At 42.3% G+C, this 12,454-nt stretch overlaps 1 protein-coding gene across 5 annotated transcripts in view; it reads left to right on the top strand.

Moving 5' to 3' along the window:
* The window catches only part of LOC110517416 (protein eva-1 homolog B), a 66,552-nt gene extending 63,732 nt beyond the window's left edge, over window positions 1-2,820 (top strand). For all 5 annotated transcript variants that reach the window (XM_036973784.1, XM_036973790.1, XM_021595500.2 and 2 more), the window contains 2 exons: window positions 688-787; window positions 1,001-2,820. In XM_036973784.1, coding sequence (XP_036829679.1) covers window positions 721-787; window positions 1,001-1,431 — 498 coding nt within the window. In that variant the 5' untranslated portion in view covers window positions 688-720 and the 3' untranslated portion in view covers window positions 1,432-2,820. The remainder of the gene's footprint in view (window positions 1-687; window positions 788-1,000) is intronic.
* The last annotated feature ends 9,634 nt before the right edge of the window (window positions 2,821-12,454 follow it).

Genomic DNA, 12,454 nt, shown 5'->3' with positions numbered 1-12,454 from the left:
TAATTCTGCTTTGAAAGTTGATCAACTTGTAACCCCAATTTTGAGAAAATGTCACTTGAATGTTACTATGGAGAAATGCTGTGGTCAGTGTGTTTGGCGCGATAGCAAATGAGAAAACATCTATTGTGGCACTAGAGGCATTCGTAAAACACTATAAATACATTGTAAAGGGGAGGGTAATTATGGGGGTTTGTGGGTAGCAGAAGTGTTTCGGTGGGGCGCATGAGGGTAACATGAGGGTAGCTGTGGGGTGCATGAGGGTAGCTGTGGGGAACATGAGGGTAGCATGAGGGTAGGTGTGGGCTGCATGAGGGTAGCACGAGGGTAGCTTTGGGGTGCATGAGGGTAGCTGTGGGGAACATGAGGGTAGCATGAGGGTAGGTGTGGGCTGCATGAGGGTAGCACGAGGGTAGCTTTGGGGTGCATGAGGGTAGCATGAGGGTAGCTGTGGGGTGCATGAGGGTAGCATGAGGGTAGCTGTGGGGTACATGAGGGTAGCATGTGTCTTTTGGCCAAACCTCATTGTGTCAGTTTGTTTGAGGGTGTGTGGAAGTTTCTGTGATACATGGTGGGAATAATTGAATTCATGCATACATTAATGCAGACAGTACTTGGCATTGCATGCATGGCATAGTAGTTGAGATCGCAAGGAATTCTGATGCAGTGTGCTGTGTTTATTTGTATTAGGTGTAAGAAAGGGCTACTGGACATATCGTCAGCATGGATGCAAAGAGGAAAGAGATGGACCTCCTCAGCAACAGCATAGCTGCCTACGCACACATCAAAGGTCAGTCAATCAATCAATCAATCACTTTAACAACAGTAGTTGCCACATTGCTTTTAAAGTACCACAACATGAATCAATGAAACAAAATCGCCAATGTGCCAGTCATACATAACAATATTGATTTAGGCTACTAGCACAATTACTTTTTGACATATTGTGGTGTTTTTTTTTAATCCCAGGTGAATTTACCAATGATCTTTTTCTGTCCTGTAGAGAACCCGGAGAGCTTTGGGCTGTACTTTGTAATCGGGGTTTGTTTCGGCCTGGTCCTCACCCTCTGCCTCCTGGTCATCCGGATCTCCTGCAAGCCCCGCACCAACATACCGGCCTCCACGCCCGAGAAGAAACACTTAAAGGATTTCAGTGAGGACGAATGTGATGAAGATAGCGAGGATGAGGAAGAGGAGGGTGACGTCGAAGCACCCACCCCCCTGCCCACCACAGAGATTCCCATTGGCAACCACCACAACCACAGCCAATCGGACGGGACACTGAGCGTTAACGTGTTCACGTCGGCCGAGGAGCTGGAGCGGGCGCAGCGATTGGAGGAGAGGGAGCGAATCATACGGGAGATCTGGAGGAATGGGCAGCCTGATATCCTGGGTTCAGGAACAGGCACTATAGGTCGGGTGCACTACTACTAACGCCCAGTACTACGGGACCACTGAATGGACATACTATACAGAACTATGGTGCTATGGAATCAGGGGGTACACTGTGGTCCACACCCGCCAAAGACAGACTTAGAATCAGACCTCTGGGTGTGTCAGTTCCCTGAGGGAGACTTTACGATTCCCATGAGGGGTGTTACTCATGCTGTGCATACAGGCAGGTCACAAATGGCGTGCTACTTCGATCTGGTGTGTATTCAGTGATGTGAAATGTTCTGAATGTTGCAGATAGAAATAGAATGATTAGAGCGTACACAATTCCCTATTCTACCTGAAAGACAATCATATATGTTCTACATGATATGTTTCTATCTGAACTCTCTGTAACGTGACATCCCTCTGAACAGGCCCCTGAAGTGTAAGTCTTGACTCTAACACTATGTGATAGTGGTGTGCTGTGTGAATGTATTTCCCCCATCAACATTTGTCACCTACTATCACTGCCATAATGGAGTTACACCACAAGGCACCTTTGAGACCAGTTCTGCTGCTTTGTGATCTAGGCATGTGAATGGGAACATTTATCATAATTGGAGTCTACAGTGTAGAGAGATGCCTGAATAAAGTATTGCCCTTAGAAAAGCACAAAGGGAGTAAGGGAGGACTAATACAGCTATTGACAAATAGCCAGAGATACTGTAGGGAGTAGGGAGTCAGGACCAAGTATTTTGCAATGAGAGGTCACTTCCTTTTGTTTGCTATGGAGCCATGTTTCCCTCAACATATTGGTGAGTTTACAGCGGGACAGCTCCGTGAACTGTTTGTCATTATATTAGGAAATTATCCTCAAGTGGTCTTGGAACCTTCTGTGAGGAAATTGCTTCGCCTAAGTAAGAAAATAGAAATAGATTCAGTGGGACCCTTTTTCACCTGATGTCAAGTCATTTTGGAATTGGACTGCTCAGTTTGCTCAGTTTATGGACACAGTTTTAGGCTGTTTTCAGAACCAATTACACTTGGGGAAATTAAATAATTAAAGTGTTAAACTCAAAAGGCCTTGTGGTTGTTTCTGTTACACATAATGTCTTTTAGACAAACAATACTCTTCCTTATTAAAATGTCCCTGGGCTATGTATTTTGAATATACTGTACAATATAAAGATTGTCTAGGGGTGAAATTTAACAACTGAAAGACCTCAGTTGAGCCATTTAATTACAATGGATTGTAAGGTCACTCATTGTTTATTTTTAATCTTAACCAATTGCTACCATGTGTGCCTTGAAATGTTAAATAGATGTGATTTTTATAATACAATATCTTGAAAACTTGTTTGCTAAATGTTTTGGCAAAACCCAGTGTTCTATCTAAACTAAATAAAGTCTTATTTTATTGTCTGAAATAAAACACAGGACAAAAGGATATTTGATTGCCAACAGAGTCATGTTGAACAATGATAAGTGACACAATCTGCGTATGTTTCTTTGGTATGATCATTATCCATTTTGGTTCTCTTGGGCTTTAGCTGTACAGGTTACTAACCAAATAAAGACCTGGCCCTCCAACTGGGCACAGACATCAATTCAAAATCTATTCTACGTTGGTTCAACGTAATTCAATTGAAATTACGTTGAACCAATGCAGTCATTTATATTGATCACGGCATTGTTGGGTTTACAGCCCGCAAGGAAGACAGTTCACTGTACTCGTGCACGTGACATTAAAACTTGAATCTCGACACAACATAGATTCAACCAGTGTGTGATCAGTAGGTATGCTTTATATCCATTTGACTTTTTGGCCAACCTAGCAGCCAGAAGCCTTAGAGCTAGAGTCTGACTGTGCTGGACACCAATGTATTGAGAGGCCAGGCCAACGTTGCGAGGAGGAAGGCATTGCTTGTAAAGGAAACCAGCCAAGAACTTCTGCAACATGTCTTAAACCTCCTCGAAGTACACAATGTGCTGGAAAAGCAGACAGGGTAGCAGGTTTGCCTTGGCAAGGTTTTCTCTGTTGAGGTCAGGGCTAAACCCTTATGTGGCCAAGGTCCTAGCTACATACAGTGCCTTGCGAAAGTATTCGGCCCCCTTGAACTTTGTGACCTTTTGCCACATTTCAGGCTTCAAACATAAAGATATAAAACTGTATTTTTCTGTGAAGAATCAACAACAAGTGGGACACAATCATGAAGTGGAACGACATTTATTGGATATTTCAAACTTTTTTAACAAATCAAAAACTGAAAAATTGGGCGTGCAAAATTATTTGCCAGTTCTTGCTGGGAGATGTTACCCCACTGTTCCAACAAGGCACCTGCAAGTTTCCAGACATTTCTGGGGGGAATGGCCCTAGCCCTCACCCTCTGATTCAACAGGTCCCAGATGTGCTCAATGGGATTGAGATCAGGGCTCTTCGCTGGCCATGGCAGAACACCGACATTCCTGTCTTGCAGGAAATCATGCACAGAACGAGCAGTATGGCTGGTGGCATTGTCATGCTGGAGTGTCGTGTCAGGATGAGCCTGCAGGAAGGGTACCACATGAGGGGAAAGGATGTATTCCCTGTAACGCACAGCGTTGAGATTGCCTGCAATGACAACAAGCTCAGTCCGATGATGCTGTGACACACCGCCCCAGACCATGACGAACCCTCCACCTCCAAATCGATCCCTCTCCAGAGTACAGGCCTCAGTGTAATGCTAATTTCTTCGACGATATACGCAAATCCAATCATCACCCCTTGTGAGACAAAACCACAACTCATCAGTGTAGAGCACTTTTTGCCAGTCCTGTCTGGTCCAGCGACGGTGGGTTTGTACCCATAGGCGACTTTGTTGCCGGTGATTTCTGGAAAGAACCTGCCTTACAACAGGCCTACAAGCCCTGTCCAGCCTCTCTCAGCCTATTGCGGACAGTCTGAGCACTGATGGAGGGATTGTGCAATCCTGGTGTAACTCGGGCAGTTGTTGTTGCCATCCTGTACCTGTCCCGCAGGTGTGATGTTCGGATGTACCGATCCTGTGCAGGTGTTGTTACACGTGATCTGCCACTGCAATGACAATCAGCTGTCCGTCCTGTCTCCCTGTAGCGCTGTCTTAGGCGTCTCACAGTACGGACATTGCAATTTATTGCCCTGGCCACATCTGCTGTCCTCATGCCTCCTTGCAGCATGCCTAAGTCACGTTCATGCAGATGAGCAGGGACCATGGGCATCTTTCTTTTGGTGTTTTTCAGAGTCAATAGAAAGGCCTCTTTAGTGTCCTAAGTTTTCATAAATGTGACCTTAATTGCATACCGTCTGTAAGCTGTTAGTGACTTAACGACCGTTCCACAGGTGCATGTTCATTAATAGTTTATGGTTCATTGAACAAGCATGGGAAACAGTTTAAACCCTTTACAATGAAGACCTGTGAAGTTATTTGGATTTTTATTAATTATCTTTGAAAGACAGTGTCCTGAATAGGGATGTTTCTTTTTTTGCTGAGTTTATATAGAGAAACAATCACAGACAAATCCACAACCACTTTATTGGTGAAATGTCTGCATAATGTCAAGAGAAGGAGTTAGATGGACATGACACAGGTGAAACAGACAGAGGGGAATCAACCTCCCCCCCTTCTATGGTCTGAATCCAAGCTAGGAGGATGTTATGTTAGCTTTACTGGGGGGGGGGGGGGGGGGGGGGGGGGGGGTGAGAGCCTTGGCCTTGGAAGAGCTGCTCCATCTGGTCCTGGAAGTAATCGGCCAGAGGCTTGAACTGGGCCTGCATCTTGTTGACCAGGGCCATTAACTGGGCCTGCAGGTTGTCAGCCAGAGGACTGAACTGGGTCTGGATGTTGTCAGTCATGGGGTGGAAGTGGACCTGCTTCTCGATTTCACTGACGAAGGGCTTTTTCTGCTCATGGATCTTCTCAGCATGCTCCTGGATCTTGTCGGTCAGAGGCTTGACCTGAGCCTTACCCTCCTCCATGTGACACACTTAGTGAGCCGTTTTCCAAACACTGTAGGCCCATGGAGCAAGCTAGCTTTATAGCGGACTCTATGTTACTGATGTGAAAACTGACATGTTGATGAAAACGTAATACCCCTGACGAGTACAATGCTATCAATACATAAAATGAATAGCAATATAATTTGAATGTGTAATCTATTTAGAATGACTTGACATCTTAGTGTGGCTGATACCAGTAAACTGAAATTCCAATTCAATAATTGAAAAAGGGAATCTATTGTCAATGAGTTGACAAACTGAAAAGGATATGCTATTTATGTCAAATGTTTTTTGGCATTTTGGGATATTAAATTCTAATCACTTCTTGAATTTGTTGAGTTTAATTTGAATTGACCCCAACCCTGGTATAAACCCTCTTCTAAAGAGCTAGGGCTCTATGAGTCCGCAATAGAAAGGTAAAGGTCATTTTCGATTTAGCCGAAACATGCAGCGTGTATCATGAATGTAGTCTCTGGTAAAGCGGGAACGTTGCCTTTAAATTTCAATTACGCTGTAAAGCTGAACCTCCGCGATGCGGACTGAATAGAGCCCCTAGTCTTTATTACACAGCCATTGAACACTAATTTCTTAGAAAAAGACTGATAGTAACACGATTAACAACGCCTTTTCTACTTTTCAGGCCGGACCTAAGAACGCTAAGGGAGAGTGGGGTAAGTTGAGCCAAAGGGGTAAGTTGAGCCAAAGGGGTAAGATGAGCCAAAGGGGTAAGATGAGCCACCTTTGTTTCTGGGAAACCATACACAAAATGTATAATTTAACCAAACATTTAGGAACAGGTCATAATTTCATGGAATCTGTGAAGGAAGAAACCACATGGAAAAAGTGGTAAGCAAGTTAGGTCCCATAAATGTATTTTTTACCAACTCAAATGAATTTATCGTGTTTGTCAGGCCCTGATCTGTTTCTCCTGTCCTTGTGCTTGTCTCCACCCCCCTCCAGGTGTCGCCCATCTTAACCATTATCCACTGGGTACTTATACCTGTGTTTTCTGTCTGTCTGTGAGTTTGTTTTGTTCCTCAAACCTACCACTGTGTTTCCCCTTGTGCATGCCTTGTCTGTTTTCCCGGTTTTGTCCTTTCTGCTTGCCCGCCGACCTGTACATTTGCCCTCTACTCTAGATTACTTACCTCTGCCTGACCCTGAGCCTGCCTGCCGTCCGGTACCTTTGCCCCACTACTCTGGATTTCCGACCTCTGCCTGACCCTGAGCCTGCCTGCCGTTCGGTACCTTTGCCCCACTACTCTGGATTACTGACCTCTGCCTGACCTGACCTTGACCCTGCCTGCCGTCCTATACAGCTTGGACTATGATTGCTATAGACAGCTCGTAAGTCTCAGAAGCCTCAACCTTTTACTGCAGTGGGCAAAATCAGGGTCACACAGAGTGTTTCTTGGTGGTCTTAAACAAATCTACTTTGAAACAAAAGTATACACCTCACACACATGGTTATGGGCTTAAAACAAAATAAGATATGTGTACTATGTCAGATATAGCGTTGACATATATTCAATTTTGAGTTTGCATCGCAATATTACAGTTTATATACATCACGGAAGACTGCAATATAACAAAACTGTTAACATAGAAACACTGGATTTTCAGGCGTTTAAAAACAATTCATGTTAATTAATTATGAAATTGCAAACATATAGCATTCCACCCATGAGGCCACTAGGTCATTTGAGTGCAGGAACGGGCTACTTAATAGTCGCATAACGGTTATCTTAGAACAAATGGGCATTGCATTGTTTTATGGTTGTAGTGGTGATGACCTTTCAGGTGTCAGACTTTGTTATTGAATTTGCAATGTTTCTCGGCATTTTTTGTTCAATGATGTTGACTAGCGTTTACTGTAACTACAATTCAATGAGAGGGTATGTCAGTACATTAGAGAACATTCAATTAGATGAAATCGTATGGCAATTAATCTGGAAATATATGAATGCTGTTCAGTACAACGTTCACGGTCCAATCTCCATCATTGAAGACACTGAAGTATTTGTTTTCATATAATAAGGCCTTAAATACTTCACAAATAATGTATAAACGAATGTCATACCATATAAGGGCCGGCAAAAGGGTCATGCCACAATTCTCAAAGTACCAATTAGATCATCGCCTTTATATAGTGACATTTGTTTGTAAATGCTTTGTGAAGCATCTACGTAGTGCTTATGAAAGCTTCTTTAAGCTGTATAAGTTATAGTGTGACTAAATGTGAGTAAATTACGTTTGTTTTCCATCGGACATGTGATCAATCTCAGTAGTAGTAATTGAGTTGAGTGGCCTCCATCATTGTTAAATGGAAGAAGTAAGGAAGCACCAAGACTCTTCCTAGAGCTGGCTGCCTGGCCAAACTGATCAATTGAGGGAGAAGGGCCATAGTTAGGGAGGTGAAAAAGAACCCGATGGTCACTCTGACAGAGCTCCAGAGTTCCTCTGTGGAGATGGGAGAAACTTCCAGAAGGACAACCATCTCTGCAGCACCCCAACAATCAGGTCTTTACGGTAGAGTGGCCAGAAGTGGTCTGATGAAACCAAGATTGACCTCTTTGACCTGAATACCAAGCATCACATCTGGAGGAAACCTGGCACCATCCCTACATGGTGGTGGCAGCATCATGCTGTGGGGATGTTTTTCAGCGGCAGGGACTAAGAGACTAGTCAGGGTCGAGGCAAAGAGCAAAGTACAGAGAGCTCCTTGATGACAATCTGCTCCAGAGTGCTCAGGACCTCAGAGTGGGGCGAAGGTTCACCTTCCAACAGGACAATGATCCTAAGCACACAGCCAAGACAACACTAGGACAAGTCTCTGAATGTCCTTGAGTGGCCCAGCCAGAGCCTGGACTCCGATCGAACATCTCTGGAGAGACCTGAAAATAGCTGTGCAGCAACGCTCCCCATCCAACCTGACGGAGCTTGAGAGGATCTGCAGAGAAGAATGGGAGAAACTCCCCAAATATAGGTGTGCCAAGCTTGTAGCGCCATAACGAAGAAGACTCAAGGCTGTAATTGCTGCCAAAGGTGCTTCAACAAAGAACTGAGTAAAGGGTCTGAATACTTATGTAAATGTGATATTTCTATTTTTGAATTAGCAAACATTTCTAAAAACCTGTTTTTGCTTTGCCATTATGGAGTGTTGTGTGTAGTTTGATGAGGGAAAAAATGTTTTAATAAAAAAATGTAATACATTTTAGAATAAAGCTGTAACCTAGAAAAATTTTGAAAAAGTCAAGGGATCTGAATACTGTACATACCCCATATATACATATATATATACATACTCTACACCCGCCCAGCATCACTACTCTGGACAGTTCGGACTTAGAATATGTGGACAACTACAAATACCTAGGTGCCTGGCTAGACTGTAAACTCCCCTCCAGACTCACATTAAACATCTCCAATCCAAAATTAAATCTAGAATCTGCATCTTTCACTCAACAAAGCATCCTTCACTCATGCTGCCAAACATACCCTTGTAAAACTGACCATCCTACCGATCCTCGACGATGTAATTTACAAAATAGCCTCCAACACTCTACTCAACAAATTGGATGCAGTCTATCACAGTGCCATCCATTTTGTCAGCAAAGCCCCATATACTACCCACCACTGGGACCTGTACGCTTTCGTTGGCTGGCTCTCGCTTCATACTCGTCGCCAAACCCACTGGCTCCAGGTCATCTACAAGTCTCTGCTAGGTAAAACCCTGCCATATCTCAGTTCACTGGTCACCATAGCAGCACCCACCCGTAGCACGCGCTCCAGCAGGTATATCTCACTGGTCACAAGAAAGCCAGTTCTTCCTTTGGCCGCCTCTCCTTCCAGATCTCTGCTGCCAATGACTGGAACGAACTGCAAAAATCACTAAAGCTGGAGACTCTTACCTCCCTCACTAGATTTAAGCACCAGCTGTCAGAGCAGCTCACAGATTACTGCACCTGTACATAGCTCATCTGTAAACTAGCCCATCCAATCTACCTCACCCCCATACTGTATTTATTTATTTATCTTGCTCCTTTGCATCCCAGTATCTCTACTTGCACATTCATCTTCTGCACATTCTACCATTCCAGTGTTTAATTGCTATATTGTAATTACTTCGCCACCATGGCCTATTTGACTTACCTCTCTTATCCTACCTCATTTGCACATGCTGTATATAGATTTTTCTACTGTATTATTGATTGTATGTTTGTTTATTCCATGTGTAACTCTGTGTTGTTGTATGTGTCGAACTGCTTTGCTTTATCTTGACCAAGTCGCCTACCTACCAGCCTACCTGGTTAAATAAAGGTGAAATAAAAATAAATAAAATACTACCAGTTTGGGGTGTCAGGTAACCTAGTGGTTAGAGCATTGGGCCAGTAACCGAAAGGTTGCTAGATCAAATCCCCGATCTGACAAGGTAAAATCTGCCGTTCTGCCCCTGAACAAAGCAGTTAACCCACAATTTCTTATTAAATAAGAATTTGTTCTTAACTGACTTGCCTAGTTAAATAAAATGAAAATATTAATTTGGACACAGATACTCATTTAAGGGTCATCAAGGCAAAGGGTGCCTGCTTTGAAGAATCTCAAATATAAAATATATTTTGATTTGTTTAACACTATTTTGGTTACTTCATGATTCCATTTGTGTTATTTCATAGTTTTGATGTCTTCACTATCATTCTACATGTAGAAAATAGTTTTTTTAATAAGAAAAACCCTTGAATGAGTATGTCCAAACGTACATATATACTATATAGATACAGTATACACATATTTATAAAATGTATTTTCCTGTATTATTTTTTGCTAACCCTACCACCCTTCCCCTAATTGGAGTAAACTAATGGACAGCAACACTTAGGCTTCTACTTCCAGCTTATGCATACTACATACATTATACATACATTTTAGGACACAATCTATTTTACAATACTTATATTTTGCTTGTTTTTAGTCCTGTTCTACTTCAACCCTCAACCCCCCCCATCTATTTCTGATGTCCATCCAGTTTTTTTTCTGTTTGACATACAGTTGAAGTTGGAAGTTTACATACACATAGGTTGGAGTCATTAAAACTAGTTTTTCAACCACTCCACAAATTTCTTGTTAACAAACTATAGTTTTGTCAAGTCGGTTAAGACATCTACTTCATAACCTGAAAGGCCGCTCAGCAAGAAAGAGGCCACTGCTCCAAAACCGCCATAAAGAAAGCCAGACTACGGTTTGCAACTGCACATGGGGACATAGATCATACTTTTTGGAGAAATGTCCTCTAAAACAAAAATAGAACTGTTTGGCCATAATGACCATCATTATGTTTGGAGGAAAAAGGGGGGTGCTTGCAAGCAGAAGAACATCATCCCAACCGTGAAGCACGGGGGTGGCAGCATCATGTTGTGGGGGTGCTTTGCTGCAGGAGGGACTGGTGCACTTCACAAAATAGATGGCATCATGAGGATAGAGGAAAATGATGTGGATATATTGAAGCTCAAGACATCAGTCAGGAAATTAAAGCTTGGTCGCAAGTGGGTCTTCCAAATGGACTTAAGGATGGCTTAAGGACAACAAAGTCAAGAGTGGACATCACAAAGCCCTGACCTCAAGCCTATAGAAAATTTGTGGGCAGAACTGAAAAAGCATGTGCGTGCAAGGAGGCCTACAAACCTGACTCAGTTACACCAGCCATGTGAGGAGGAATGGGCCAAAATTCACCCAACTTAATTTGTGAAGCTTGTGGAAGGCTACCCGAAACGTTTGACCCAAGTTAAACAACTCAAAGGCAATGCTACCAAATACTAATTGAGTGTATGTAAACTTCTGACCCACTGGGAATGTGATGAAAGAAATTAAAGCTGAAATAAATCATTCTCTCTACTATTATTATATTTCACATTCTTAAAATAAAGTGGTGATCCTAACTGACCTAAGACAGGGAATTTTTACTAGGATTAAATGTCAGAAATTGTGAAAAACTGAGCTTAAATGTATTTGGCTAAGGTATATGTAAACTTCCGACTTCAACTGTAAGCTTTTTGTGTGTTTGGAACATTTCAGGGATCTTTTATTTCTGATTATGAATCATGGGACCAACACATTACATGTTGCGTTTATATTTTTGTTCAGTATAGATGCTGACATGCTAATAACAATGTATTTTTTTTCTTCTTTTTTTACAATGTATCATTCTATGAAATAATAACATCTTAGGTTATGTGTGTTCACATTTCCATCCACTATTGTAGATTTCAACTGTATATTTTTAACTGTGCTGTGTCACTAAGGTTTTGAACCTACAGTATATGAGGAAGGAATGATTGATAAAAGCATTCATAATGGGCCCATGTCTTTTGAATGATATGTCAGTCACCAGTGACAACTGTACTGTTTGTGACTTGTGTCTCCTTATGAACACATTGACACATTTTAAAAACGGGCTTTGTTGTCATTTCCTGGAGGTTAACCCGCTTAAGCTCGTGCCCTCTACTCATCCATAATTTCCTTTTCACAGAAACGAGGTAAAACTGTTCTCTTTCTCTCCGTATCAGACCCTTTTTTATTAAGGCTAATTTTAGTTTACCTTTGACCCTCCTCCGTATCTTATTTCTGGCTCCGTGCCTCTTGCCGATACCATTTCTCTTCTCTCAAATCCCTCCTCTTTTGCAGCAACTGTTTCCCTCTAAAAAAAAAAGATTGCTCTGGACTAATGAAAAGGCTGTCTATTGTCTCTTTGGTTGATTATGGCGTTTCATGAAGTTGCAAAATTGATGTGTTTCATGGAAATGCCTGTGCTGTTAACAGTTATGATTAATGACCTATCAAATATGTTTTATGAAGTACTGTTTTCAGTTGTCTTTGCAGGTTCATACGGGTGAAGGATGACTTTCAATAGGCCTTATGTGAAATACATTATGAAAATACTGCCGTACCAACAATCCCTATTTATTTACTATAGTTTATTTCATGTTACACTAGCCGTTTTAGCCCGAGAGGGAATATGCACTCCATCAGGCGTATTCAATGCCATTTTTAAAAATAGTTTGTTCCCATGGC

This window comes from Oncorhynchus mykiss, chromosome 3 (assembly GCF_013265735.2).
Source record: "Oncorhynchus mykiss isolate Arlee chromosome 3, USDA_OmykA_1.1, whole genome shotgun sequence".
In the NCBI taxonomy this organism is placed as follows: Eukaryota; Metazoa; Chordata; class Actinopteri; order Salmoniformes; family Salmonidae; genus Oncorhynchus; species Oncorhynchus mykiss.
The sequence above is the reverse complement of the archived record's forward strand: the minus strand, read 5'-3'. Positions and strand labels throughout refer to the sequence as shown.